Genomic DNA, 24,696 nt, shown 5'->3' with positions numbered 1-24,696 from the left:
ATTTCTGAAAGGTGTTGCGCATTTATTCTGCACGTGACCGCAAGTATTAAAATCTTCTACCTGCAGTCACGGGACTGCTTGCCCACACCAGGAATACCAGAGAGTCATGACTAGTGATGAGCGAATTTTGTTTGGAAAACGATCGCCAAACATAAATTCAGCACGAAGATGGTGGATTCGTGATTCGTGAACACAAGCAAGTCGGGAAAAATTGGCAACATTCTGTAAAATGTGCGGGAAAATATTTGTGTTGACACAAAAATATTTTCAGCACTTTAGCAACGATAATGGTGGTATATCATGAGCTTTTGGGACGCGTTTTAAGGGAGGGGATTTTGTAAACTGTAAAAAAAAAAATAATAATAATTTTTCCTAACTTTGTGGCTAGCCAATCAGTGCGCAGGAAACATCCGAAATGTCCTGAAACCACGGCTTGTCATTGGCTACTGAAATCACATGTCCCTCTCCATATGCCATATGAAGAGCGGACATGTTTTAGCGCCATTTTGAAACTAACAGCGCAGAGAGGCTGCTCCTGGCGCTGTTAGCAGCGAGATTTTAGGTACTTAGCGGGCTTTAATTAGTCAGATATTTTAGCTAGGTAGTGTACTGTGTGGCTGAGAAATCGACTTTCCAGCAATTTGGTGTTTTGCTATTACTGATGTCCACAGACAAAGCCATCAGGGCACATGTCCTACAAGTGTGTTGTGCACTGCTTCTATTGTGCTCCATGCACGAGTATAGCGCTCTAAATCTCATTTTTTCACTAGTTAAATGTGGAACAGCCTGCTGTATCCCACCTTGTCATTTACTGCTGTGGTGACATTGGTCTGTGATTTGAGCTGTTATGCATGAAAAAATATTTTTGGGGGGCAGTTGCTAGCGCGATTCGCCATGCCATATTTCACCTTATTTAGTGGCAGTGAAATTCCACAGCGTGCATAGCTCATGCATATTGAAAAAAAAATCTCTCTCTCATATATAAAGCTGAATGTGTGTGTGTATGTCTGGGATTGGCATCTGCACCGTCGCAGCTACAGCCACAAAATTTTGCACAGTCACACGTCTGGACCCCGAGAGCGTCATAGGCTATGTTGTGAGGCGAAATTTTAACCCCGCGCGTTCCAATTCACCAAACAATTTTGCCCCATCTACATAATGAGGAAAAAGTGAAAGGAAAAGTGTTGGGAGGCAAATTGACAGCTGCCAAATGTGAACAAGGGGCACTTAAAGAATGAGAGCGATGGCGCCAAAGAGTATATACCGTACAGTTGCTAAGGTGGGGCCCCCCCCATGGGATACTCACCACACACGGGGATGTGAACTCACACACAAAATGCACCACACAATACCACGTGCTTGAACACATATACCACCCTCAGCACACATTTCACCACACATACACCAACCTCGCCACATAAAAGTCGAAACACAAAAGTCACCGCTCAAAACTCATCACGCGCAAAATTCACCACATGCAAAACTAGGCTCACGCAAAACTCGCCACACGTGCAAAAATTCACCTCATGGAAAACTCGCCACGCGGAAAAATTGCCACATGCACAAAAGTTGCAACACATGCAAAAGTTGCCTTACACAAAACTTGCACATACACAAAACGCACCACACACAAAACTCTCCACGCGCAACACTTGCCATGCGCAAAACCTGCTGCACACAACTTGCTACACTAACCTGTCACATGCAGCTCGACACAAAAAGTTGCTACACGCATGTCGCCACACAAAACTCATCTCACAAAAGTCGCTGCATGCATGTCGCTGCATGCATGTCGCCACACGCAACTCAACACACACAACTTGACACATGAAACTTGCCCTAAAACACACACAAGTCTGGTATTATCCTTCAAAAATAAAAAAGACAAACTACAAGAGCAACAACTGTACCATATAGGAAGTACGGCAGCGGTCAGTCACATGACCTGTCTGTTGTGTATGTGTGAGCTAATATATACTGCCAGGGGGAGGGCTTCCTGTTGGCTGGGTATTGATCAGGCTGACAATTTAGCTTACAAATACTGAGGTAAAATTACTGACCAAATAACGTGTGAACGAGGTCTAATACAGGAGGAGATGACATACAGGTATATACCAAGGCTGGTCTTTGTCAAAACCACACTTCTAATGGAGGGTAGAAAAGGTGCAGAAGCAGTCTGGAGTAGGCGAAGTCTGCAAGGGTCCTGTAGCACTGAGTCCGTCACACTGGTGCTTCTGCACCTTTTCTACCCTCCATTAGAAGTGTGGTTTTGACAAAGACCAGCCTTGGTCGAAACGTTAACCGTAACTTAAAGTATCCGTCATTTTCTCTGAACACTAATAAGCATGTGGTGATGCCTGTACTAATAATAAAAAATACAACTTTCACTGTACAAAACAACTTTCAAAAATACAACACACGTCTTGAGTGTGCGGCTGTTTTTTCTATAGACACTGGGACTTTGTGTTCAGCCTGCACCTTTTTTCCATGCGGAGTGCACCACATCTCTTGTACTGCATGGCCAAAAATATTGACACCCCTGCAAATCTGTCAGATAATACTCATTTTGTTCCTGAAAATGATTGCAAACACAAATTATTTGGTATTTTCATTTAATTTGTCTTAAATGAAAAAACATAAAGAATTGTCCTAAAGCCAAATTGGATATAATTCCACACCAAACATAAAAAAGGGGGTGAACAAAAGTATTGGCACTGTTGGAAAAATCATGTGATGCTTCTCTAATTTGTGTAATTAACAGCACCTGTAACTTACCTGTGGCACCTAACAGGTGTTGGCAATAACTAAATCACACTTGCAGCCAGTTGACATGGATTAAAGTTGACTCAACCGCTGTCCTGTGTCCTTGTGTGTACCACATTGAGCATGGAGAAAAGAAAGACCAAAGAACTGTCTGAAGACTTGAGAAACCAAATTGTGAGAAACCATGAGCAATCTCAAGGCTACAAGTCCATCTCCAAAGACCTGAATGTTCCTGTGTCTACTGTGCGCAGTGTCATCAAGAAGTTTAAAGCCCATGGCACTGTGGCTAACCTCCCTAGATGTGGACGGAAAAGAGAAATTGACAAGAGATTTCAACACAAGATTGTGCGGATGTTGGATAAAGAACGTCGACTAACATCCAAACAAGTTCAAGCTGCCCTGCAGTCCGAGGGTACAACAGTGTCAAGCCGTACTATCCCTCGGCATCTGAATGAAAAGAGACTGTATGGTAGGAGACCCAGGAAGACCCCACTTCTTACCCCGAGACATAAAAAATCCAGGCTGGAGTTTGCCAAAACTTAACTGAAAAAGCCTAAAACGTTTTGGAAGAATGTTCTCTGGTCAGATGAGCTTTGCTGCCTCTGGCACTGGACTGCTTGACCGTGTGCATGGCATTATGAAGTCTGAAGACTGCCAACAAATTTTGCAGCATAATGTAGGGACCAGTGTGAGAAAGCTGGTTCTCCCTCAGAGGTCATGGGTCTTCCAGCAGGACAATGACCCAAAACACACTTCAAAAAGCACTAGAAAATGGTTTGAGAGAAAGCACTGGAGACTTCTAAGGTGGCCAGCAATGAGTCCAGACCTGAATCCCATAGAACACCTGTGGAGAGATCTAAAAATGTCAGTTTGGAGAAGGCACCCTTCAAATATCAGGGACCTGGAGCAATTTGCCAAAGAAGAATAGTCTAAAATTCCAACAGAGCATTGTAAGAAACTCATTGATGGTTACTGGAAGCGGTTGGTCACCGTTATTTTGGCTAAAGGTTGTGCAACCAAGTATTAGGCTGAGGGTGCCAATACTTTTGTCTGGCTCATTTTTTTGGAGTTTTGTGTGAAATGATCAATTTTTTGCTTCATTCTCTTTTGTGTTTTTTCATTTAAGACAAATTAAATGAAGATAATACCAAAGAATTTGTGATTGTGATAAACCAGGGATTCAAGCTTCAGGAGGCTAATTTGCATATTCCAGGTGCCTTCTGGGAGAAGCGAAGTCTCCCTAAGCTAGAAGATCGTTGGGTACAGCCGGGACCAGCTGCTTCGAAAGCATCACCAAACCAGGGATTCAAGCTTCAGGAGGCTAATTTGCATATTCCAGGTGCCTTCTGGGAGAAGCGAAGTCTCCCTAAGCTAGAAGATCGTTGGGTACAGCCGGGACCAGCTGCTTCGAAAGCATCACCAAACCAGGGATTCAAGCTTCAGGAGGCTAATTTGCATATTCCAGGTGCCTTCTGGGAGAAGCGAAGTCTCCCTAAGCTAGAAGATCGTTGGGTACAGCCGGGACCAGCTGCTTCGAAAGCATCACCAAACCAGGGATTCAAGCTTCAGGAGGCTAATTTGCATATTCCAGGTGCCTTCTGGGAGAAGCGAAGTCTCCCTAAGCTAGAAGATCGTTGGGTACAGCCGGGACCAGCTGCTTCGAAAGCATCACCAAACCAGGGATTCAAGCTTCAGGAGGCTAATTTGCATATTCCAGGTGCCTTCTGGGAGAAGCGAAGTCTCCCTAAGCTAGAAGATCGTTGGGTACAGCCGGGACCAGCTGCTTCGAAAGCATCACCAAGAATTTTTGCCTGTAGGACATTATTGCAAGAGAGCTTGGCTGAGTAGATTACACAAAGAAGGAAAACACACAGCAAGTCAGCAGGATCTAGGAGCAACATGGCAGATGTGACAACCTACATGGTGAGCTGCAGCATGTGCTACATGTTCACAGATCGACCAGAAGAAGAATCCAATTTCACCTGTCAGAAGTGTAGACTAGTGGCCCTTTTAGAAGAAAAGGTGCGGGGTCTGGAAGAAAGAATAGCAACTTTGAAACTCATCAAAGAGAATGAAGACTTTCTAGACAGAACAGAAGCATCTCTACTGGTCACAGAAGGTGCAAAAATAGTCAGAGAACCTCCAAAAGCAGATGAGTGGAAGCATGTGACCAAAAGAAGCAAGAAGACCATGGAGAAATCACCAACCACACAACTGAAGAACCGATATCAAATCTTTGTAGAGGATGAAGATGGCACACCTAAGAATGAAGCAATACCAGCAAGCAAAAAAGAAAAGGGCACACAGCAACAAGTGACAGCAAAAAGTACAGCCAAGAAGCAACGAAGAGTGGTGGTGGTGGGAGACTCACTACTGAGAGGCACAGAAGCAACCATCTGCAGACCGGACATAACTGCAAGAGAAGTATGCTGCCTTCCAGGTGCGATGATCAAGGATGTGACCGATAGGATACCAAAGCTCTTCAGCTCCAAGGACGTCCACCCATTTCTTCTGATACATGTTGGCACCAATGACACGGCAAGGAAGGACCTACCGACAATCTGCAAGGACTTTGAAGAGTTGGGGAAGAAAGTAAAGGAACTGGATGCACAGGTAGTTTTTTCTTCTATCCTTCCAGTAGACGGGCATGGCACCAGGAGATGGAACAGGATCCTTGATGCAAACAACTGGCTAAGACGATGGTGCAGACAACAAGGATTTGGATTCCTGGACCACGGTGTGAATTACTGGTATGATGGACTCCTCGCCAGAGACGGACTACACCTCAACAAACCTGGGAAACACACATTCGCCAGAAGACTCGCTACACTCATCAGGAGGGCGTTAAACTAGAAGAAGAGGGGACGGGAAGAAAAACATTAGACTCGAACAAAGACGACCCAGGAAAACATATTCAGAAGGGAGGTAAGAACATTTCTAAAACAATCCACAGTGAGGAGATTGGAACAAAACAAAATCCTCTAAACTGCATGCTCGCAAACGCCAGAAGCCTGACAAACAAGATGGAAGAACTAGAAGCAGAAATATCTACAGGTAACTTTGACATAGTGGGAATAACCGAGACATGGTTAGATGAAAGCTATGACTGGGCAGTTAACGTACAGGGTTACAGTCTGTTTAGAAAGGATCGTAAAAATCGTAGAGGAGGAGGGGTTTGTCTCTATGTAAAGTCTTGTCTAAAGTCCACTTTAAGGGAGGATATTAGCGAAGGGAATGAGGATGTCGAGTCCATATGGGTTGAAATTCATGGAGGGAAAAATGGTAACAAAATTCTCATTGGGGTCTGTTACAAACCCCCAAATATAACAGAAACCATGGAAAGTCTACTTCTAAAGCAGATAGATGAAGCTGCAACCCATAATGAGGTCCTGGTTATGGGGGACTTTAACTACCCGGATATTAACTGGGAAACAGAAACCTGTGAAACCCATAAAGGCAACAGGTTTCTGCTAATAACCAAGAAAAATTATCTTTCACAATTGGTGCAGAATCCAACCAGAGGAGCAGCACTTTTAGACCTAATACTATCTAATAGACCTGACAGAATAACAAATCTGCAGGTGGTTGGGCATTTAGGAAATAGCGACCACAATATTGTGCAGTTTCACCTGTCTTTCACTAGGGGGACTTGTCAGGGAGTCACAAAAACATTGAACTTTAGGAAGGCAAAGTTTGACCAGCTTAGAGATGCCCTTAATCTGGTAGACTGGGACAATATCCTCAGAAATGAGAATACAGATAATAAATGGGAAATGTTTAAGAACATCCTAAATAGGCAGTGTAAGCGGTTTATACCTTGTGGGAATAAAAGGACTAGAAATAGGAAAAACCCAATGTGGCTAAACAAAGAAGTAAGACAGGCAATTAACAGTAAAAAGAAAGCATTTGCACTACTAAAGCAGGATGGCACCATTGAAGCTCTAAAAAACTATAGGGAGAAAAATACTTTATCTAAAAAACTAATTAAAGCTGCCAAAAAGGAAACAGAGAAGCACATTGCTAAGGAGAGTAAAACTAATCCCAAACTGTTCTTCAACTATATCAATAGTAAAAGAATAAAAACTGAAAATGTAGGCCCCTTAAAAAATAGTGAGGAAAGAATGGTTGTAGATGACGAGGAAAAAGCTAACATATTAAACACCTTCTTCTCCACGGTATTCACGGTGGAAAATGAAATGCTAGGTGAAATCCCAAGAAACAATGAAAACCCTATATTAAGGGTCACCAATCTAACCCAAGAAGAGGTGCGAAACCGGCTAAATAAGATTAAAATAGATAAATCTCCGGGTCCGGATGGCATACACCCACGAGTACTAAGAGAACTAAGTAATGTAATAGATAAACCATTATTTCTTATTTTTAGTGACTCTATAGCGACAGGGTCTGTTCCGCAGGACTGGCGCATAGCAAATGTGGTGCCAATATTCAAAAAGGGCTCTAAAAGTGAACCTGGAAATTATAGGCCAGTAAGTCTAACCTCTATTGTTGGTAAAATATTTGAAGGGTTTCTGAGGGATGTTATTCTGGATTATCTCAATGAGAATAACTGTTTAACTCCATATCAGCATGGGTTTATGAGAAATCGCTCCTGTCAAACCAATCTAATCAGTTTTTATGAAGAGGTAAGCTATAGGCTGGACCACGGTGAGTCATTGGACGTGGTATATCTCGATTTTTCCAAAGCGTTTGATACCGTGCCGCACAAGAGGTTGGTACACAAAATGAGAATGCTTGGTCTGGGGGAAAATGTGTGTAAATGGGTTAGTAACTGGCTTAGTGATAGAAAGCAGAGGGTGGTTATAAATGGTATAGTCTCTAACTGGGTCGCTGTGACCAGTGGGGTACCGCAGGGGTCAGTATTGGGACCTGTTCTCTTCAACATATTCATTAATGATCTGGTAGAAGGTTTACACAGTAAAATATCGATATTTGCAGATGATACAAAACTATGTAAAGCAGTTAATACAAGAGAAGATAGTATTCTGCTACAGATGGATCTGGATAAGTTGGAAACTTGGGCTGAAAGGTGGCAGATGAGGTTTAACAATGATAAATGTAAGGTTATACACATGGGAAGAGGGAATCAATATCACCATTACACACTGAACGGGAAACCACTGGGTAAATCTGACAGGGAGAAGGACTTGGGGATCCTAGTTAATGATAAACTTACCTGGAGCAGCCAGTGCCAGGCAGCAGCTGCCAAGGCAAACAGGATCATGGGGTGCATTAAAAGAGGTCTGGATACACATGATGAGAGCATTATACTGCCTCTGTACAAATCCCTAGTTAGACCGCACATGGAGTACTGTGTCCAGTTTTGGGCACCGGTGCTCAGGAAGGATATAATGGAACTAGAGAGAGTACAAAGGAGGGCAACAAAATTAATAAAGGGGATGGGAGAACTACAATACCCAGATAGATTAGCGAAATTAGGATTATTTAGTCTAGAAAAAAGACGACTGAGGGGCGATCTAATAACCATGTATAAGTATATAAGGGGACAATACAAATATCTCGCTGAGGATCTGTTTATACCAAGGAAGGTGACGGGCACAAGGGGGCATTCTTTGCGTCTGGAGGAGAGAAGGTTTTTCCACCAACACAGAAGAGGATTCTTTACTGTTAGGGCAGTGAGAATCTGGAATTGCTTGCCTGAGGAGGTGGTGATGGCGAACTCAGTCGAGGGGTTCAAGAGAGGCCTGGATGTCTTCCTGGAGCAGAACAATATTGTATCATACAATTATTAGGTTCTGTAGAAGGACGTAGATCTGGGTATTTATTATGATGGAATATAGGCTGAACTGGATGGACAAATGTCTTTTTTCGGCCTTACTAACTATGTTACTATGTTACTATGTATTGCAATCGTTTTCAGGAAGAAACTAAGTATTATCTGACAGAATTGCAGGGGTGTCAATACTTTTGGCCATGACTGTACTATATAAAGAAGAGATAACATACAGGTATATACTATATACAGGAGGAGATGACATGTATATGCAGTATACAGGAGATGACATACAGCAGGTATATACTATTTACAGGGGAGATGACATAGATATATACTATATACAGGGGAGATGACATACAGGTGTATCTACTATATAATTGTCTAAGGGTCACTTCCGTCTTTGTCTGTCCTTCTGTCTTTCCTTCTTTCTGTCACGGATATTCATTGGTTGCGGCCTCTGTCATGGAAATCCAAGTCGCTGATTGCTCATGGCAAAACGCCCATGACCATTGCCACGACCAATCAGCGACAGGCACAGTTCGGCGGCAACATGGCCTTTCCTTCCTCTCCGCAGTCGGTGCCCGCTCCGTACTCCCCTCCAGTCAACGCTCACACAGGGTTAATGGCAGCGCTAATGGACCGCGTTATGCCGAGGTGTAACGCACTCCATTAACGCTGCTATTAACCCTGTGTGACCAACTTTTTTTTACTATTGATGCTGCCTATGCAGCCTCAAGAGTAAAAAGATCTAATGTTAAAAATAATTTAAAAAAAATAAAAAATCATCATATACTCACATTCTGGCGCCTTTCCCGCTCCTCACGACGCTCCGGTGACCGCTCCATGCAAGCGGCAGGTTCCGGTGGCGAGGATGGTATGCGACAAGGACCTGCCATGACGTCACGGTCATGTGACCGCGACATCATCACAGGTCCTGCGAGAAAGACCTGCCATGACGTCATGGTCATGTGACCGCGACGTCATCACAGGTCCTGCGCCCATACCAACCCTGGGACCGGAAGCTGCCGCGTGCACCGCACACAGGGCCAGGACTTCAACGGAGGGTGAGTATATGTTTATTTTTTACTAGCTGAAGAGCCCGGCGTTGCCTGGGCATAGTAAATATCTGTGGTTAGTTATAGCACGTCACTTCTCTTATTTTCCCATCACGCCTCTCATTTTCCCCCTCACATCTCTCATTTTCTCCCTCACACCTCTCATTTTCTCTCTCACTCCTCTCATTCCCCCTAACACTTGTCATTTCGACCTCCCATCTGTCATTTTCCGATCACTACACTATTTTCCCTCACTCCTCTCATTTTGCATTCACACCTTTTCATTTTCACCTCACACCTCTCATTTTCACCTCAGTATATACATGTTTGTCATCTCCCTTATATATAGTATACACCTGTATGTCATCTCCTGTATATAGTATATACCTGTATATCATCTCCCCTGTATATAGTATATACCTGCTGTGTGTCATCTCCCCTGTATATAGTATATACCTGTATGTCATCTTCTCCTATATATAGTATATACCTGTATGTCATCTCCTCCTATATATAGTATATACCTGTATGTCATCTCCTCCTATATATAGTATATACCTGTATGTCATCTCCTTCTATATATAGTATATACCTGTATGTCATCTCCTCCTGTATATAGTATATACCTGTGTGTCATCTCCCCTGTATATAGTATATATCTGTGTGTCATCTCCTCCTGTATATAGTATATACCTGTGTCATCTTCTATATATAGCATATACCTGTATGTCATCTCCTCCTGTATATAGTATATACCTGTAGGTAATCTGCTCCTGTATATAGTATATACCTGTAGGTAATCTCCTCCTGTATGTAGTATATACCTGTATGTCATCTCCTCCTGTATATAGTATGTACCTGTATGTCATCTCCTCCTGTATATAGTATATACCTGTGTGTCATCTCCCCTGTATATAGTATATATCTGTGTGTCATCTCCTCCTGTATAAAGTATATACCTGTGTCATCTCTATATAGCATATACCTGTATGTCATCTCCTCCTGTATATAGTATATACCTGTAGGTAATCTGCTCCTGTATATAGTATATACCTGTAGGTAATCTCCTCCTGTATGTAGTATATACCTGTATGTCATCTCCTCCTGTATATAGTATGTACCTGTATGTCATCTCCTCCTTTATATAGTATATACCTGTGTGTCATCTCTCCTGTATATAGTATATACCTGTGTGATCTCCTGTATTAGACCTCGTTAACACATTATTTGCTCAGTATTTTTACCTCAGTATTTGTAAGATAAATTGGCAGCCTGATAAATCCCCAGCCAACAGGAAGCCCTTCCCCTGGCAGTATATATTAGCTCACATATACACATAATAGACAGGTCATGTGACTGACAGCTGCCGTATTTCCTATATGGTACATTTGTTGCTCTTGTAGTTTCTCTGCTTATTAATCAGATTTTTATTTTTGAAGGCTAATACCAGACTTGTGTGTGTTTTAGGGCGAGTTTCATTTGTCAAGTTGTAGGTGTTGAGTTGTGTTTGGCGACATGCATGTAGCGACTTTTGTGAGATGAGTTTTGTGTGGCCATGCGTGTAGCAACTTTTTGTGTGTCGAGTTGCATGTGGCAGGTTAGTGTAGCAAGTTGTGTGCAGCAAGTTTTGCGCATGGCGAGTTTTGCGCGTGGTGAGTTTTATGTCTGGTGCCTTTTGAGTATGTGCAAGTTTTGTGTGAGGCAACTTTAGCATGTGTTGCAAATTTTGTGCATGTGGCAATTTTTCCGCATGTGCAAGTTTTGCGTGTGGCGAGCTTTCCATGAGGTGAGTTTTGCACTTGTGGCGAGTTTTGCGTGAGCCTATTTTTTGCATGTGGCGAGTTTTGCGGGTGGTGAGTTTTGAGCGGCGACTTTTGTTTTTCGACTTTTATGTGGCGAGGTTGGTGTATGTGTGGTGAAATGTGTGCTGAGGGTGGTATATGTGTTCAAGCACGTGGTAGTGTGTGGCGCATTTTGTGTGTGTGTTCATATCCCCGTGTGTGGTGAGTATCTCATGTCGGGGCCCCACCTTAGCAACTGTACGGTATATACTCTTTGGCTCCATCGCTCTCATTCTTTAAGTCCCCCTTGTTCACATCTGGCAGCTGTCAATTTGCCTCCAACACTTTTTTCCTTTCACTTTTCCCCATTATGTAGATAGGGGAAAAATAGTTTGGTGAATTGGAAAGCGTGGAGTTAAAATTTCACCTCACAACATAGCCTATGACGCTCTCAGGGTCCAGGCGTGTGACTGTGCAAAATTTTGTTGCTGTAGCTGCGACGCTTCCAACACTTTTCCTTTCACTTTTTTCCCCATTATGTAGATAGGGGCAAAATTGTTTGGTGAATTGGAAAGCGCGGGGTTAAAATTTCACCTCACAACGTAGCCTATGACGTTCTCAGGGTCCAAACGTGTGACTGTGCAAAATTTTGTGGCTGTAGCTGCGACGGTGCAGATGCCAATCCCGGACACACACACAGACACACACACACACACACACACACACACACACACACACACACACACACACACACACACACACACACACACACACACTCAGCTTTATATAGTAGATTTTAAGTCTGTATACTACATGGCTCTGTGTTGTATACTCCGTCGCTGTGCAATATACTACGTGGCTGGGCAATATACTACGTGGCCATACATATTCTAGAATACCCGATGCGTTAGAATCGGGCCACCATCTAGTACTATATATAAGGGAGATGACAAACCTGTATATACTGAGGGGAAAATGAGAGGTGAGGTGAAAATGAAAAGGTGTGAGTACAAAATGAGAGGAGTGAGAGAAAATAGTGGAGTGATCGGAAAACGAGAGATGTGAGGTCGAAATGGCAAGTGTTAGGGATGAATGAGAGGAGTGAGGGGGAAAATGAGTCGTGATGGGAAAATAAGAGAAGTGCGGTGCTATAACTAACTACAGATATTTAGTATGCCCAGGCAACGCTGGGCTCTTCAGCTAGTGTGTGTGTGTGTGTGTGTATATCTATATACATAATTGTCTAAGGGGTACTTCCGTCTGTCTGTCTGTTCTTCAGTCACGGTTATTCGTTCGCTGATTGGTCTCGGCAGCTGCCTGTCATGGCTGCCGCGACCAATCAGCGACGGGCACAGTCCGATTAGTCCCTCCCCTACTCCCCTGCACTCACTTCCCGACGCCCGCTCCGTAATCCCCTCCGCTCACACAGGGTTAATGGCAGCGGTAAGGGCCCGCGGTGCAACGCACTCCGTTACCGCTGCTATTAACCCTGTGTGTCCCCAACTATTTACTATTGATGCTGCCTATGCAGCATCAATAGTAAAAATGTCATGTTAAAAATAATTTTAAAAAAACCTGCTATACTCACCCTCCGCCGCCTTTCTCGCTCCTCGCCACGCTCCCGGGACCGCTCCATTGCAAGCGGCAGCTTCCGGTCCCGTCCCAGGGCTGGTGTGCGACAAGGACCTGCGTGACGTCACGGTCATGTGACCGCGACATCATCATAGGTCCTGCTCACACCAGCCCTGGGACGGGACCGCAAGCTGCCGCTTGCAATGGAGCGGTCCCGGGAGCGTGGCGAGGAGCGAGAAAGGCGGATGGTGAGTATAGCAGGACTTCAACGGGCTATAGGTGAGTATATGTTTTTTTGTTTTTTTTTAAGTCTCTATACTACGTGGCTCTGTGCTGGGCAATATACTACATGGCTGGGCAATACTACATGGCTGGGCAATACTACGTGGCTCTGCTATATACTATGTGACTGGGCAATATACCGTACTACGTGGGCTGTGCTATATACTACGTGGCTGGGCAATATACTACGTGGCTGGGCAATATACTACGTGGCTGGGCAATATACTACGTGGCTGGGCAATATACTACGTGGCTGGGCAATATACTACGTGGCTGGGCAGTATACTATGTCGCTGGGCAATATACTACGTCGCTGGGCAATATACTACGTCGCTGGGCAATATACTACGTGGACATGCATATTCTAGAATACCCGATGCGTTAGAATCGGGCCACCATCTAGTGTATATAGGTTCTTCAAAGTAGCCACCTTTTGCTTTGATGACTGCTTTGCACACTCTTGGCATTCTCCCGAATATCCCCCATCCTCTGGAACTCTCTGCCCCAACACGTCCGACAATCAACCACAGTCGGATCCTTCAGACGGAACCTGAAAACTCATCTCTTCAGGAAAGCCTACAGCCTGCACTGACACCGCTGCCACCTCATCACTATCGAAGCTACCGCCTCACCAACACCGGATCTCCTGCAACCCAACCTCCCCAACCTACTGTCTCCTTCCCCATAATCCTGTAGAATGTAAGCCCGCAAGGGCAGGGTCCTCGCCCCTCTGTATCAGTCCCTCATTGTTAGTTTGTTTACTGTATGTGATATCTGTAACTTGTATGTAACCCCTTCTCATGTACAGCACCATGGAATCAATGGTGCTATATAAATAAATAATAATAATAATTCTCTTGATTAGTTTCAAGAAGTAGTCACCGGGCATGGTTTTCACTTCACAGGTGTGCCCTGTCAGGTTTAATAAGTGGGTTTTCTTGCCTTATAAATGGGGATTGGACCATCTGTCTTCTTGTGCAGAAGTCTGGTGGATACACAGCGGATAGTCCTACTGAATAGACTGTTAGCTGCTTTTTTCTTGCCATAATACAAATTCTAAGTAAAGAAAAACGAGTGGCCATCATTACTTTAAGAAATGAAGGTCAGTCAGTCCGAAAAATTGGGAAAACTTTGAAAGTGTCCCCAAGTGCAGTGGCAAAAACCATCAAGCGCTACAAAGAAACTGGCTCACATGAGGACCGCCCCAGGAAAGGAAGACCAAGAGTCACCTCTGCTTCTGAGGATAAGTTTATCCGAGTCACCAGCCTCAGAAATCGCAGGTTAACCTCAGCTCAGATAAGAGACTAGGTCAATGCCACACAGAGTTCTAGTAGCAGACACATCTCTACAACAACTGTTAAGAGGAGACTATGTGCAGCAGGCCTTCATGGTAAAATAGCTGCTAGGAAACCACTGCTAATGACAGGCAACAAGCAGAAGAGACTTGTGTGGGCTAAAGAACACAAGGAATGGACATTAGACCAGTGGAAATCTGTGCTTTGGTCTGACGTGTCCAAATTTGAGATCTTTGGTTCCAACCACCATGTCTTTGTGCGACACAGAAAAGGTGAAGGGATGGATTCTACATGCCTGGTTCCCACCGTGAAGCATGGAGGAGGAGGTGTGATGGTGTGGGGTTGCTTTGCTGGTGACACTGTTGGGGATTTATTCAAAATTGAAGGCATACTGAACCAGCATGGCTACCACAGCATCTTGCAGCGGCATGCTATTCCATCCGGTTTGCGTTTAGTTGGATCATCATTTATTTTTCAACAGGACAATGACCCCAAGTGTAAGGGCTATTTGACCAAGAAGGAGAGTGATGGGGTGCTACGCCAGATGACCTGGCCTCCATAGTCACCAGACCTGAACCCAATCGAGATGGTTTGTTGTTAGCTGGACCGCAGAGTGAAGGCAAAAGGGCCAACAAGTGCTAAGCCTCTCTGGGAACTTTTTCAAGATTGTTGGAAGACCATTCCCAGTGACTGCATTCTCTTGTTAGGTATACACACATTCCATGTATATGTGTGTGTGTGTGTGTGTGTGTATATATAGATAGCTAGATAGAGAGGGAGAGAGAGAGAGACTCGACCAATCAGCGACGGGCACAGTCTGCCGTGAATTCTGGAATCATCATTGTCCATATACTACGGGGACATGCATATTCTAGAATACCCGATGCGTTAGAATCGGGCCACAATCTAATAAAAAAAAAAATATATATATATATATATATATATATATATATATATATATATATATATATATATATATATATCCGTTGCAAAACGTGATACAAGCTGTCATATCCCACATTGTAATTTTGTGGCGGTTAAATTGCGTGCAGAACTGTTGCTCATAATAAAAAATAAAAAACCATTTTGGGGGTTTTACAAACGTGATACAGCAGGCTATATCTAAATTTGAAATTGTTTGGAGCATATATTCTAGTTTATACAGGCGTCATCCACACTAAAAAGAAAAAAATCTTGTTACTAACGTCATACAGTAGGGGACATCTCACTTTCAAATTGTTTGAAGCATATCTTTGTCATACAGGCCTCATCCACACTCAAAAAATTTTTTTTTCTGTAATACGATACAGCACGACGTATTTCACCTTGTAAATCTAATTTTTTGTTGCTAATACTGTGCTCCTACCACACTATCTGAGCAGCATGACTGGGAAAAGCAAGGCCGTGGTGGAAGTGGGATTCAGCTTGGTGTTTAAGGTGTACGTGGGGTAGGTGGTAATGTTTGTGAAAGCACTAGTGGTGAACCAACATCATGATCTATGCAAAGACAACTGACAACTTCTGTTACTGGACGGGCTACTCGACTACATTTGTTTGGCAGACGCACAGTGGTATGCCTTGTTAAGGCCCATTAAGAGCATGTGCTTGAGTGGAATGCAAGCGCAGCTTCAAGTGGCCTCTCCTCCTCTACCTCAACATCACACCCAGTACAGTCCACAGAAGTGGCACCCAAATTCCCCTTGCTTCCCCCGCATCCCAACTCTACAACAGTACAACTGACTACGGAACCACAGATGGGTGAGTCTGAAGAGCTGTTAACACATTCGATTCCATTTCCATCAGAAGTGTACTCAAAATCTTCAGAGTCCTGAGGAGGAAATCTGCACTGATGGCCAAATTTTTTTTTTTAGCTTGGATCCGGGGCAGGACGAAGTGGGGCCCGAGCAGCATCCTGACCCTCGTGACCAGACGTTAACCCCCCCAAAGAGGGGAGGGGGTGATCCTGATGTGACTTATATCTGAGGCTCCCGCGGACTGTACTGTGCTGTCAGGGCAGGAAGAGGAGGAGGGCAACTGCAAGGGCGAGGAATGTGATAATGCAGAGAATGATGATGATGAGGTGATAGATCCCAGTCGGCGTGAAAATAGGGGCACACATGTGAGTAGTTCCTCTGAGGAAGTTACGTTGCTCCGTACGTCACAGAAACGTAGTAATGCAGCCACGACGAGCAATGCATCCACAGCTGTGGCTGTGACCTGCAGCTCGCATGAGTGGCAGGGGTTGCTTAGCTTGGCCCTTTTTTAACACTGCAAAGGATGAGCCAACTCACGTAATCTGCCAACTTAGGGGAAAAAAACTGAGTTGAGGTAAAAAATGCAATAATTTTGACTACTATATGTATGAACCGTCATATGCGCAATCAACATGCGTTACTCTGGGAATCCCACTCCGCTAAAATTCGGACCTCAACAACCATCAGCTGTCCCATCAATTGCATCTACTGCTTCCTCCTCCTTTGTTACCGTTCCAACTATTGAGACGCAGGTCTTTGACTGCAGAACCTCGAGTTCTTTACCCGCTGCAGTCACTGACTGAGAGCCCGCTGTAACGGAAGCAGACATGACTGCTGTTTTTGACCGATCTTTCTCAATTAACAGTAACATCTCTGTCTGCACCTCTCTCACGGTCCTGCAGTTTGTACAGTTCACCATACTCGGCCGTCTCACAGCACTGCAGCCAGCTCCCAATACAGCAGTTGTGGTCACGTAAAAGATTGTTTCCTTCTACACATGACAAAGCTAAGAGGTTGAACTCCACCATCTCCAATCTGATGGCTATGGAATTGCTGTTTTTCCGACTGGTAGATAGACTGTTTCAGAAAGCTGATGGCCATCGCAGTCCCCCAGTACCAATTGCTTAGTCGCCATTACTTTTCTAAGAAAGCTGTGTGAAGGATCTCACAGAGGAAGGGGGTGTCAACTTCGCTCATCTCAGGAGAGGGGAGAGATAGACCCAGCAGGGATCGGCCCTCTGGTGCCACCATTTGCCCCAGGTCAGTGAGGGAACTGCACCAAGGACAAATAACCAGAAAGGCTTCCCTTATAGGTACAACTTGAGGTGCTCCCAGTGAGGGGGATATACATCACCAGTCCAAGCTGGGGACTGTCACTATCAAGAGTTCCTCACTAACACAGTACGGTATACCGCCACCAGTTCCTTGTTATACATAAGCCCTGTCCGACAACAGGCTTATGTCGGGTCAGAAACCAACCCAGAGTAGCGAATAATTGACCAACTGAGCGTGCTGACGTGGGGATTCGTGAATCGAGATAAAAGAGCAGCCCAAAATTAATTTTATATTTAATCGCCGAAAAGGCGCACTAGGTAAGTACAGGTATATATACAAGAACAAATATACAAGTTTACAGTCAGGAGTGCAGTACAAGGGTAGGGTATAGATAGGTTGCAATTACCATGTTATGTAGCATGTGACCACAGGGAGGTGCTGATGGATCGCAGGTCCAAATCTTAGTTACAGGCTTTCCTGGCTGCGTCAGCTAACGTATCCTCCTGACAGTAGAAAAACTAAGTCCAAAATGAGGGACTGCCTTATATCTTTTTGGCTACTCTCTCTCACACTCTGCTCCCACCCCTGGGTGGTGCAGCCTCTCTCCTTCCATCTCTGAGAATATGATTTTATGTCCAGAACCGTTTATGGCCCATAATTTTCCGCCTGATGCTCTGAATGTGTTGATGGCGCCGCCACTGGGGTCCGCTGTATTTAATCTGCACATAGATTAAATATGGGCAGCACGGTGGCGCAGTGGTTAGCACTGCAGCCTTGCAGCGCTGGAGTCCTGGGTTCAAACCCCACCATGGACAACATCTGCAAAGAGTTTGTATGTTCTCTCCGTGTTTGCGTGGGTTTCCTCCGGGCACTCCGGTTTCCTCCCACATTCCAAAGACATACTGATAGGGAATGTAGATTGTGAGCCCCATCGGGGACAGTAATGATAATGTGTGCAAAACTGTAAAGCGCTGCGGAATATGTTAGCGCTATATAAAAATAAAGATTATTAAAAAATAAAGATTATTATTAATATGCATACTGTGTGTAATTCCTGTTTGCTATGCTTTATAACTCAATAATGCAGAATGCTACAGGTGCCGATTCCGATTATGTGCTCTGCTAGTCTTAGATATATTGCCTTCTGTTATTATAGGTCATTTTCCAGATTCAATGCCTCAGCCTGACTGTGCTCCAGTCAGACAAAAGAGCCAGCTGGCTGCAGCTGCAGCTGCAAAAAAACAAAAAAGTTTGTACCCTTGTGGTAAAAGCTTCAAGGAGTTTCTTCATAGCTCTTTTTATTAAAAGAAAACAATGATCCTGTGGAATCCCAAGGGTGGGAGCACATTTCAGGAGGGGAGAGACCTTTAGTTGGTCCCTCACAAGCTGGACAACCCATTTAGGCAACATCTATTTAATATTGAATTTCACATAAACCGAGGTTAAACGATTGAGTACTTACCAGGATATTCCATTGTATTAAAATATATATATATATATATATATATATATATATATATATATATATATATATACACACATACACATATATATATTTTTTTTTAATTAAGTTGCATTTACTCCTCTGTGACCGATCTCTTATTACTATTCGGGGTCCCATGATCGCCAAATGAAACGTATGGAGTTCTGTCTTCTTTAGTTTTAAATTCTCAAAGGTTTATTTTAACAATTTTTTTTTTTTTCAGATTACAAAAGAACCAGCCTGGCTCCATACGTGAAAGTATTTGAACAATTTCTTGATAAACTTGACCATACTCGAAAAGGAGAAATGTTGTTGAAAAGTGGTAAGTAGAAGCAAGTTGCTGTTAATAGCCATGGATGTGTTAAGACTAGAGATAAGTGAATATTTCAATATTCGGTTCAGATTACAATCATCGTATTTGCAAGATTCGCCGAACGTCATTTGACTCAGTGGGAGTACAGATGAGCGAATATGTTCGGAAACTATCGTCAAACATAAATTCAGCACCAATATGGTATGAATATGGCAAATTTGTTTTCCAAACATATTCGCTCATCTTTAGATAAGACCATACCACAACCATTATATAACCTTCCTACTTTTCATTCTATAGTAAATCTTTTTCACACAGCGTGACATACATTATGCCACATAAACACACGTTACACTGCACTTGAAATGCCTTTTACCATTGCATTGTATTATACTAATCATGTCCTTATGGTCTTTTATTTCTTTAGATCTAAAGAAAGAATTCTGAAATTTATAAAAGGACCTCTTTGCATTGCACACTTGCGTTCTTGATGGTTGGAAACTAAGAAGTCTTACATTTTAAAGAACTCTGGCTTACTTTTCATACTGTCTACAAAGTAGAAACGGCTGTGACCACTCAACCCCTAAATGTGTTAATGGAACAATGACTGCAGTTTTATGAAAAGCCTCAACCTGGATAAAATAACTGAACGAACTTGAACTTATCAAATTGTATTGTTTAGTACAATTTCTTTCATCACTTGTGGTCGCATTAAATATGTATGATTTATATTCTGCAGTATACAGAGAAGTGTAATATATCGCACGTCTATCCTATCTTAGGCTGTGTACTTGGAATTTTTAATTTTTCCCAGTTTAACCCCTTCATGACATCCACCTTACATGTATGGCACCACAGAAGGTTTGTTCCCGCAAACCGCCATACATGTACGACGTGATGATCTTGTGGGCTCACTCCCAGCTAGGCACGATCATCAGTGGGTATCGGCTATATAATGTCTGTGGCAACTAACATGATTGGGGTAACTTTAAAATTCGGGTCATTTGAGGGGGGGGATTCTGCTCTTCTGGCACTTACAAGCTCTGTATATGGAGTCCACAAACTATTCAACGATTATTTGTTCTGTAAGAGTCAAATGGTGCTCCTTCGCTCCCAAGTCTCACCATGCAACTAAGCAGTTCTGTACAGCAACATATGAAATTTTGCATCATTCTCCAGAAATTGTGTGACACACTTTGGTGCCATTTTTACCCCTCTCCCAGTGTGAAATGTAAAATTTGGGGCTAAAACAATTTTTCTGTCAAAATGTAACCACTTTTCTTCACTGCCCTATGGTAGAAAATTCTGTGGCCCACCAATGATGTCAATATGATCACTGCATCCTTAGATGAATTCATTGGAGTGTAGTTTGTAAAATGGGGTCCCTTATGGGGGGGTTCTGGCACATCAGGGGCTCTTCCAGCGGATCATGGCACCAACAAACCATAACAGTAAAATCAGTACTATAATATGGCGCTCCTTCCCTTCTGAGTTTTGCACTGTGCCTAAAAAGTAGTTCCTGATTACATGCAGGGTTTTGGTGCAATCAGGAAAAATTGCACAACAAATTGAAGTCCATTTTTTTCCTATTAACCCCAAGTTTTTATTTTTTTTTAAACTAACACAATTATTATTTCTTCACTTCTAAATGGTATAAAATTTGGGGAGGCACATGTGGTGCCAATATGATCACTGCACCTTTAGATTAATTCATTGAGGAGTGTAGTTTTTAAAATGGAATAATTATTGGGGGGAGAGTTTGTTCTGCCACCTCAAGGGCTCTGTCTATGTGATATGGCAGTCCAGCAAAATCTGAACTCCAATATGGCGCTTATTCCCTTCTAAGCTTTGCACAGTGTCTCAACAGTAGTTCTCAACCACGTCGGTGAACTCTGAAGAAATTGCTCAAGACATTGTACCGTTTTGTTTTCCCCCATTATTTGAAAATTGAAAACTTGGAGCCAAACATAATTTTAGTAGAAAAAGTGGTAACTTTTCATTGACGCATGTTATACAATTCTATGAATCGCTTGAGGGATAAAAATGCTCACTACATGCTTAGATTAATTCCTTGAGAGATGTAGTTTCTAAAATGGAGTCACTTGTTGTTTTTTTTTTGCGGTTTTGGTATTTGAGTTTCTTTAACTGTGACATGGCATCTGCAATCTATTCTGGCAAAATTGTATTCCAGAATTCAATTGGCTCCTCCCCTTCCGAGCCCTGCCATGCACCCAAACAGTAGTTTTCCACCACATATGGTGTATCGGTGTTCCCAGGAGAAATAGCACAACTAATTGGTCCATTACCCTTGTGAAAACAAAAACATTGACTAAAGCACCATTTTTGTGAGAAAAATGTATTTTTCCCAGGATGTCCCTCATGACAGCACGTCAGGAGATAGTCCTACTCATCCTCTAGCGACAGGAAACACGAGAGGTTAAAAGCCCCCTTCCTCCTCCATCTCTAAGTATTTTTCCTGTCCCTAGCAGAACAGAGTACGGAGAGGAAGGAGCACAATAAAAAAAAGCTTACCGGGGATCACAGGTGCCTTGAGCTCTTCCCATTCCAGCTATCAATGATGGCTTACTGGGCGGAGGTCCCTCAGCCAGTCAATGGAGCAGGACGGAGCACTCAACTTCCGCCGCTTCCCTCTTGGCGTCATGCTGCAGAAGCCGGCCAAGACTTCCAGGTCGCGTGTATGGGGGTACATTCCAGTGGTGGAATTCGCTTCCGGCGGGGACTCCCTTTCTGATGACGCACTTGCGTTCCAGCATGGATATAATTTCCGGTTTCGAGGGGTACCACTGATTGGACTGGCACAGCGTGCCTTCCAGCATGGGACCCTAACAAATGCTATGCAGAGCAGTCCCTGGCCAGTGTACGTACCCCCAATAGCGACTAGGGTTTTTTTTTCTCTCTATATCCCATAGCTAATAGCGTGCAATTCTCCTATCTGTTAACTAGGAGAGAGATCAGAATCTTCTTCCCAGAAACGGCCTAAGAAATGTCCGGCGTGCAATACAAAGCTGTCAGAGTCCTATAGAAAACCGCTTTGTTCAGAATGTTTTGCAAAATTTCTTAAAGACGAACAATCCGTCCTGTTAGCGGACATGAGGGCCATGATTAGGGAAGAGGTACAAAGTATGGTTGCTAGTCTCGTACCCACTAAACCAGCCTGAAGCACTTCCCGTCATAAGAGGGCTAGGTGGGAGATGGAGGAATCTTCTGAAGAGGCATATGCCTATTCATACGGTTTGGAAGAGGAAATGGATGCTGAAGCCCCCCAAATACCCTCGAAGGAGAGTAAGAAGTATTTCTTCTCGTCCGAAAATATGGATGACCTGTTGAGCATTATGGGATGGGCAACCATGAAAGTAGAGGAGACTCAGGTGCCATATACAATACAGGACGAGATGTTTGGAGGGCTGAGAAGACCGAGGAATAGAGTGTTCCCCATCAACCAAAACATGAGAGTAATGATCCTGGAAGAGTGAGAGGACACAGAGAAATGTTTGGTTATCCCTAGAGATTTCAAGTTCCAGTTTCCATTTGAACCAGAGGAGGTAAAACTTTGGGAGGAAATCCCAAAAGTTGATATCCCTATTGCCAAAGTAGCGAAAAAGACCAATTCCATTTGAAGATTCCTCTTACCTCCGGGAAGCTATGGACAGAAAGGCAGAGCGGCTACTTAAAAGAAGTTGGGAATCTTCAGCGGCCATCATAAAGGCTAATACAGCCGCCACCGCTGTAGCCAGGTCAATGTTCATATGGATTGATGAGTTGACAACCCAGCTAAAAACTAACACCCATAGAGAGGTCATCATTGGAGATGAGCGAACATAGTCTGCTCCCTTCTTCGGCAAGCTATAGCGCTTACCGAAGAAGCTGCAGCGGGAATCCGGATATCTAGAGCGCTCCTGATGATCAGATGTTCGGCGCCGCAGCTGCATGTGTCATGGCTGTGTGACAGTCACAACACACAGGCTCTTCATGCTTCTGTTGTGACTCACACAGCTGTGACACATGCAGTGGAATCGAACAGCTGATCTTTGGGAGCGCTCCAGGTATCTGGGTTCCCGATGCAGCTTCTTCGGTAAGCGCAATAGGTTGCCGAATAAGGAGGAAACCAACGATGTTTGCTAATCTCTAGTCATCATGGACTCCCTATGTTAAAGATGGCACCACAGTTTATGGCAGATGCCTCAGCTGGGTCTGCAAGATTTGCAGCTAGGAGAAATGTACTATCTAACTCCACACAACGGCCCATCTGGTTCAAGATATGGTCAGGGGATAGCCATTCAAAGAGCAAACTCTGTACAATTTCATTTTCTGACACGTCTTTGGTCCTGTACAAGATAACATCCCTCTGACTAAAAAAGGAAAAAAAAAAGGGGGGGGTTCCCAGGGGAAAAACTAAAGAATACCAGTTCCTCCATAAGCTGCGTGTCCCATATCAATCCCATACACATCATTACAAGAGGAATGGGAAGACTGGAAGGTGGAGTTACCCCAAGGGAGGTAGAGGTAGATCCACCCAGCTTCTTTCTGGCCCATTAAGGCCCTGACACCAGAAACGTGGGGGGGGGGGTACCATATCCCCCTCAGCAGTTTCAGATCACCAAACCGCAATCCCTTTCTCTGTCAAAAATACTGGGGGATATCTGAGATCTCCAAACGTCAGAGGCAATCAGTCCAGTACCACTTAAGGGTAGAATAGTGACCCTGAACTATTTCTTTAACATAAAAAAGCCTTCATGCAGATAATGTACCATTGTAAGTCTAAAACCCCTAAATCAATGGATCAGGTACAGGAGGTTCAAAATGGAGACAGTAAGATCTTGTATCCCCCTGATAGGGAGTCAGCTATGTGTACATTAGAATTAAGGGATGCCTACTCTCATGTGCCCATGCACCCCAACCACCAGCAGTTCCTGAGGTTTGAGCTACAGCATCAGGGGTTAGTCCATCACTTCCAGTTCAGGTGCCTACCATTCGGCCTTTCCTCAGCACCACTCATCTTTACAAAGGTAATGACAGAGGTGGCAGCATTCCTGAGGAAGAAAGGAATTATAATTCCCTAACTGAATGACATCCTGTTGGTAGCGGACTCATCCATCCTCCTCAGACAGCAGCTTGCACAGATGATAGATACTCTAAAGGTTCTAGGTTGGCGTATCAACTGGGAAAAGTCTGATTTGAGACCAGGTACTCAGAAGGTGTTTCTAGGAGTCCTCCTCGATTCACATCGCAGAATATCTTCCCTGCCCGCCTTGAAACAGGTGGAAGTCGAGAACAGGATCTAGATCTTCCAGAGAAAGAGGATAGTAACCAAAAGATGCGCTATGAGTGATTTAGGCCTAATAACATC

The 24,696-nt window shown here is 43.7% G+C and overlaps 1 protein-coding gene across 1 annotated transcript in view; it reads left to right on the top strand.

Annotated features, from left to right (window-relative positions):
- PRIM1 (DNA primase subunit 1) overlaps positions 1-20,059 on the top strand; it is a 60,583-nt gene extending 40,524 nt beyond the window's left edge. The window contains exons 12-13 of the mRNA XM_069758495.1: positions 19,239-19,337; positions 19,756-20,059. Of these exons, the coding sequence (XP_069614596.1) occupies positions 19,239-19,337; positions 19,756-19,775 (119 nt within the window). The 3' untranslated portion in view covers positions 19,776-20,059. The remainder of the gene's footprint in view (positions 1-19,238; positions 19,338-19,755) is intronic.
- The last annotated feature ends 4,637 nt before the right edge of the window (positions 20,060-24,696 follow it).

This window comes from Ranitomeya imitator, chromosome 3 (assembly GCF_032444005.1).
Source record: "Ranitomeya imitator isolate aRanImi1 chromosome 3, aRanImi1.pri, whole genome shotgun sequence".
Lineage (NCBI taxonomy): Eukaryota > Metazoa > Chordata > Amphibia > Anura > Dendrobatidae > Ranitomeya > Ranitomeya imitator.
This window is presented reverse-complemented; position numbering and strand designations above follow the sequence as displayed.